Raw genomic sequence first — 6,442 nt, 5'->3', positions numbered from 1 at the left:
GCCCGCCCTGGCCCCCGCCCGCCGAGCCGCCCGCCCTCCTCACTCTCCGCCCAGGGTCCGGCCAATCCGAGCGGCCGCCGCCGCGTCCCGACGAGCTCATCGGTCGACGCGGCTGCCCGTCAGGCCGAGATGGCACGAGCGAGCCCGCAGGGTGGGGGGCGCGGTGGGGCGGGGAGAGGGCGGGGTCTCACTCCGCCCCACCCGCTCCTCCTGCCTGAGCCCTCCTCCCGCCGCCCGGGGGCGGAGCGACCTGAGCCCGCCCCGACCTCACAGCGTTCCGCGCGCCTGTCAATCCGGCAGCGACGCGCGCGGATTGGACAGGCTGAAACTGGGGGCGCGGGGGCAGCATGTTGGGCTGCGCGCTACTTAAGGTCCTGCTGCGTGAGCCACTGACGTGTTTGGAACTGCAGCCGGCTCGGGTGCTGGCCGTGGGGCGGCCTGTGGTGAGTGGTCCCCGGCCCCTCCCTCCCTGAACGGCAGGCCCGGGACAGCACTCCGTCGAGGGCAGACCCTCGTTCTTGGCGCCAAACCCTCCGAGGCTCACTCCTGCCGCTGCTCACGCCACGCAATTCGTCCGGCTGGGGCAGCGGAAGGTGACCCCATGCAGGTCTGGGCACCCAGGATTGTGTCACTCCCCTCCCTGCCCTCCCCAGGTCCCCGCTCTCCCCAGATCCCCGCTCTACGCTGCCCCCTTCCTTCCCAGCCCCTTTATAGTGTTTACCTGTGCCTGCTCTCACCGCCCGATTCTGCGGAGCGGCACCTCGGAAGGCGGTGGCGGTCCTGGAGTCTCATCCTTGGGGATTCGTCTCCGTCCTCTCAGATCCCTGTGGTGTGTACTCTGACTTTTTGCCCCTGGTCCTCTGTACCCAGGTTTATGGCGTGGTGTAGTTCTGTTTCCGGATTTAACACTCATAGACAAGACTCTGAGAAGCCTAGGGGCCTGGACTTGTTCAGTAACGTGCCCTTCCCCCAACTGCGGATCAAAGCTACGAGGAGAGGGGGAAATCAGGAACTATTTTTGGTAAGGAGTTAGCCCTTTAAAGTGGATATTAGCACTATTTCTCAGATGTGCTGTAGGTTTGCAGTCTTCGTTCAGACCGGTTTTCTTTCTGAATGTCATTAAAAAGTAGAGCATTGTAACAGTTGTTCACTCCTGCACCTTCAGAAAGTAAGCAGATAAGGCCTCTTTAGCAAGGGCACTCCATCTTGCCCTTCAGTCACACTCCTCCATGTAAATTGACATTTCCTCTTCCTGTACTGTTAACACAGGAATTCATACGAAGGAGGTGACACTCGGAAATCCATGTTTAGAGTGTATTTAGGATCCAGAATAATAAGCAGTAAAATGGGAATAGCCTGAAGCAGCAAATTTGATGCCTGTTTTGTGTAGATAATTTTAAAAGAATTTCTGGCTGATGATAATGAAACAGAACAGAATTTCATAATCAGGATGCAGCGTGAATTCTGTTTGTATCAGATTGTTGAGATTATTATATGCATGGCGTATGAACAACCAAGCAGAGCTCTGTGGAGACATGGTAGGGCAGATATGAAAGAGAAGATGGTAGATTTCCTTAGTTCTAGCATTCTCTCAGGAAGAGGAGTCTTGTAAACTCCTAACAAGAGGAACGGCTTCTAGATTTAGTTGTACTTTGTACTGAGTGTCCTTCCTGTCAACATGCTTCTGCTGGCTGGACATTTTCAATGAAGTTCATGAAATAAATGATTATTTGGTGATTGCTGAAAGTTAAAGGACTGTAGAATAATCAGAGCCTTTCTGTCCCATGGAAGAGTTGGGCTCCTTTAGCTTAGACATCCTGATCTTTATCAGAATAGAAGAAGTTGGACTGGATGGCCATTGATTCAGAATAGGTTCACTTATCAGGAGTTTATGGGCTTGAATTACTTTTCCAGAATATACAATATTTCATTTAACATTATTTTTTGTGGCATTTCATACAAAAATTTGGACTTCTCTGAAAAGGCCCATGCATGTTTGTTTTGTTCTGTTTTTTAATTCAGTAGAGTTGTATACTGCCTTATTTCTGTGGAATCCACTTTGATTTTTTTGGTAGAAAAATGATTAGAGTAGCATTTGGGTATGTAAGACAGATCAACCCTTTAAGCTCAGTAGAGGAATTTTTCAAAGATGGCGGGTGCCTCATCAGTGCCATATCAGTATATCGAGACGAATGAAGCCCGTTCTCCAATAATTGTGACTTGCTTTTTACCCCTTCCCCTGCAAGAGAATTGCACAGTTTCCCTTGAACTGGAGTTTGAAGAGCAGTTGTCCTTGACCATGACTGACTGGCCGACTTCATGAAGTGTATGACTTGACTTGGAATAGCTAACTGGCTCTTAGGATAATGTGATGTCTTTAATAGATTAAACCTTTGCAAAGCTGTATTTTTATGACTCAAATTGGAAAATGACTGAACCACAGTAGCATTCCCTGACTTCCTTAAAAACCCCTGGAAAGTATTAATTTAAATAGAAGGTAGTCCTGGAATTAAAAAATTCATTCATTGTTTTTTAAACTATGGCTTTTTATAATGTTAAGTAAGCAGTAACTTGGCTTTTTTATATACTCATTGTGTTTCATTGTTTCCTACAGAGTTCCTTCTTTGAGAATTAAATTTTGTGGGTAAATTAAATTGAAAGTATTTGTGGGGCTGATGACATTTTCTGGTCGTTTCCTTCTGACCTGTTTTTCTCCCGCCTACCTTCAGTAAGAAGACAAGATGCCCATGGTCACACGGCGGCTGAGAGATCCTGACATAAATCCTTGCTTGTTGGTATGGTGGTTTGCTTTTCATTGTCATGAGTGTTAACTTGGGAAAACCAGTATTAATTGTGTGGGTATCTGTCTTAAGCAGTTATTGAATAAAATATTTTTCTGTGAAAAAGATATTCCTGGCCAGTGTATTTTATTTCACTATAACATTTAAAAATCACCAAAGTGTGGCTAACAAAGACTCCTTTCTTCAGTTTTGCTTAAATGTGAAATAAACAGTGTTTAGCTGTCACTATAAAACTTGATAAGCATATGTAACACTAAGGAAAGTCTTTAATCTAAACATGGGACAGCACAGAAAATTTAAAACCAATGGTTTTAATCACAGCAATTATTTAGTCTGTCTTTGAGACAAGCTGGCTTGAGTCATGGGTTCACAGTATGATTAGCTTATTTTAAGCTTAATGGTTTTCACAAAGGTGTCTTGTAAACAGCATTGTGTTGCAAAAATAAGTTTTTATTGACATTAATTGGGTATAGCTTGCAACCTTTGTTATAGCCTTGCCAGTCCTGAGAAATACAATGTAAATATTATATTGTTGCTATGAGGAATACTAATCCACCATCCTTTATGGGTTTTTCAGCAATACACAGTGCACATCCACTGGTCTATATAGTCTGTTTCCAACAGCATTAAGTATTGTTTAGGCAAGGTAGTTTTTTTAAGATTAGTAAAGCAGATTCCCTGTCTATTTGAAACTTTATTTTAGATAACTTCTCATAGTCCTACCTTTCACTTTGAAGCTTGTTGTCCAATCTGCTTCTAGTTCAGGCAGCTTAAGTTTAATTACCAGTAGTACCTACTTCATTTTAAACTCATGGCCCTGTGTTGCTTTCTTTTTGAAGTCACATTAATGATAACTATTAAAGCTGCCTATGTAATAGTATGCTTGCATAACGGAGTGAATGATAGCCAAAAGTGCATCAAGATGGGTACTGGTAATTTAGGTTGCCTTGATGTAGATCATTTACTTGTGTAATTTACTTGGAATCTCAAACCAAGCCTTAAGATCAAAACATCAAGTCAAACTGAGACCTAGGGAGAGCCAGGAGCGCTGCACTGAGGTGGGGGAGCTGCACTGAGGTGGGGGAGCTGCACTGGGGATGGTGTCTGCTGCTTCCTGTGTAGCAGTGCTCAGAGTACCTTATACCTTACATCAGCTCCTAGAATAAATGACCACGATCAGTGCTTTGACTCAAACTCATGTGATCAGATGCTTAGAAAACTGGCCTAGACCGGGGAAAAAGATGTCTTTTCAAGTTGAGTGATTTCTGGAATAGTTGGCTATTTTATAACTCTACCCACTACAATGAACAAAAATAAGCCATTTGATATCTGTTTAGGGGAAACAGCATCAGAAGTCTTTGGGTTTGGGTCTTTCATAGATTACATCTTATACTTTAAATGATGACTCTCTTATATATTTAAGGAATCTGATGCCTCTACCAGATGTATGGATGAAAATAATTATGACAGGGAAAGGTGTTCCAGTTACTTCTTGAAGTACAAAAACTGCCGGCGATTCTGGGTAAGCCCAGTTTCTCTAGCTTCTTGTAAAACTCCGCTCTTAGGCTTGTGACCGGAGCTGATAAGAATCAATAATCCGTACATAGTCTTCCCAGTGATGGCTGTAGGTATACGTAACCTTTGCCCTTGTCTTCTGAGTGGTATTTTAGCTCTTATGGCATCCTTGAGAGCTTGTTTCCTTCTTTTCCAAGGTTTAGCACTCAAGCGTTAACATGAGTGGGCCTTCCCAGGTAAGTCTCTTTAGTCATAAAGTAGCCCTGAGTACTGGATCCACGTCCTTCCTTTTCTGATAGGCTTCGCTTCACTTAATAATTATGTATAGCTTTTGTAACTGGACTATACATACGCTTGTGTACATATGTAATGGCATATTTCTAACCCAACTCCTGCTAGCAATGCTTTCTGGGTGGATGATCACTTCAGTGTAAATGTTAGTAGATTAAAACATCTGGAGTTTCAGGGCTGGAGAGATGGCTCAGTGGTTAAGAGCACTGACTGCTCTTCTGAAGGTCCTGAGTTCAAATCCCAGCAACCACATGGTGGTTCACAACCATCTGTAACGAGATCTGATGCCCTCTTCTGGAATGTCTGAAGACAGCTACAGTGTACTTAACATATAATAAATAAATAAATCTTAAAATAAGTTCATGGGATTTAAAAAAAAATCTGGAGTTTCAGAAGTAGGTTATGGAGTTTTAAGACTTAAATTTTAGTATTTTATTCTTGAAGAAACAACTGAAAATTACTGTCAGATCATTGCCATTTAATATGTGACTGATTTTGGTGTTTTCTTATGTATAGAATTCTGTCATGATCCAAAGAAGACAAAATGGAGTTCAGCCATCTATGCCTACAGCAGCAGAAAGAGATGAGATTTTGGGAGCAATGCAAAAGATGCCCTACTGAGTATTTGCATTAAAATTGTTTCTATAACTCGAAGCAGATGTTTTCTTAATCAATGCTTGCTGAAATCTTAAGTCTTTACTGATTTCATCCTAGACAGTTTTGAGTTGTACATGATGAGACAGAATTCAGTTAGCCTTAAGTCTTTGGTGTTTGCTTTCAGTGCTGTGACAAGAATATGTTATTGTCACACTGTCACTCATAGAAGGACAGGAGTATTAGGAAGGGTTGTAGGATCTGGGCTCTCTTGGGCTTGGGAAGAGATTTAACCTGAGAACAGGCTCCTGGGGCTCTTAGAAAGGTCCACCACCTTAAGAAAGGAAATGATTGCAAGCAACACAATGATGGGAGGAAAGAATGTCCACTGTTTAAAATGAGTGATGAGGCAGGGTGGGTTGTAGGTAGATACATGGTGGGCCACAGACGTGGGGGAACATCCCAGAAGTCCTTGGCCTGCTGCAGTCCCCATCTTTAAGGTTAGTACATTCACTAGGAGGTGCATGGCTGCAGGAAGACTGCTGAGTGACTGAATGGAGGACACCAGAATGTTACTTCTTTAAGGACAGGCTTTATTCCTGGATTCTGCCTAAAACTCCATGAAGTTTTGGATCACCTAAGGCCATAGCAGCAGTTCATGGCCATAGTAATAGACAGAAAGAAAAAAAGAAAAAAAGAATCAGACTCCTAGAAGTAGGATTTCTTTTAGTTTCAGAACGAGAGTACAGGAGACAGGGAGTTTCTTGGATGAATCAGTGTGGGTGAGATTAGAGTTTACCTTTACTTAACAGTAACAGGCAATGAGTGTGCACTGTGCTGATTGGATAGCACAGGAGCTCTCCTTATTCCCACTGCTTTTTCATAGATTATTATGTAGTTAATAACATCCTATTCTAGGAAGTCAGGGCAAATTATTGTATCCCTTTCCATCACGTGGGCCTGAATCAGGACATTATTTTAATGGGTGTTAACAATCAACTGTCTAGTCTGAAACCTAGCTCAGAAGTTTGAAAAGCAGATGATATCTTTATATTTTATTTTTGAGACAAAGTCTTTCTATGTAGTCCAGTGTGGCCTGGAACTAGTGGTACTTACAACTCAGCCTCCTGAACACTAGGATAACATGTGAACCACCACATCTGGCTTGACCTTGATTGTTGGATGTGATTCTGAGTGAAAAGTTGGTTGAGAATACTTTTTGGTTCAGAACTTGTGGTAGT

General features: G+C 43.1%; 2 protein-coding genes across 3 annotated transcripts in view; one reads left to right on the top strand and one right to left on the bottom strand.

Moving 5' to 3' along the window:
* The window catches only part of Plag1 (PLAG1 zinc finger), a 48,971-nt gene extending 48,909 nt beyond the window's left edge, over window positions 1-62 (bottom strand). The window contains exon 1 of the mRNA XM_031366707.1: window positions 44-62. The gene's annotated coding sequence lies outside the window, so the exon portion shown is untranslated. The remainder of the gene's footprint in view (window positions 1-43) is intronic.
* A 271-nt stretch (window positions 63-333) lies between these two features.
* Window positions 334-5,261, top strand: Chchd7 (coiled-coil-helix-coiled-coil-helix domain containing 7). 2 transcript variants are annotated; one of them, XM_031368784.1, is made up of 5 exons: window positions 334-443; window positions 871-1,021; window positions 2,730-2,795; window positions 4,225-4,323; window positions 5,124-5,261. In XM_031368784.1, exons 3-5 carry the CDS (start codon window positions 2,742-2,744, stop codon window positions 5,226-5,228), a joined length of 258 nt encoding a protein of 85 aa, XP_031224644.1. In that variant the 5' UTR covers window positions 334-443; window positions 871-1,021; window positions 2,730-2,741; the 3' UTR covers window positions 5,229-5,261. The 2 variants fall into 2 exon arrangements, with proteins under 2 accessions (XP_031224644.1, XP_031224645.1); XM_031368785.1 differs by having other exon boundaries at window positions 369-607.
* The last annotated feature ends 1,181 nt before the right edge of the window (window positions 5,262-6,442 follow it).

Source organism: Mastomys coucha, unplaced genomic scaffold, assembly GCF_008632895.1.
Source record: "Mastomys coucha isolate ucsf_1 unplaced genomic scaffold, UCSF_Mcou_1 pScaffold14, whole genome shotgun sequence".
NCBI classification, from domain to species: domain Eukaryota; kingdom Metazoa; phylum Chordata; class Mammalia; order Rodentia; family Muridae; genus Mastomys; species Mastomys coucha.
Note: the sequence above shows the minus strand (reverse complement) of the source record. Positions and strands in the feature narration are given on the sequence as shown.

Coding starts and splice junctions, on each gene's coding strand:
- Chchd7 (XM_031368784.1), top strand. CDS start 2,742: ATGCCCATGGTCACACGGCGGCTGAGAGATCCTGACATAAATCCTTGC. Junction 2,796..4,224: donor ACATAAATCCTTGCTTGTTG/GTATGGTGGTTT, acceptor TATATATTTAAG/GAATCTGATGCCTCTACCAG. Junction 4,324..5,123: donor AAAACTGCCGGCGATTCTGG/GTAAGCCCAGTT, acceptor TCTTATGTATAG/AATTCTGTCATGATCCAAAG.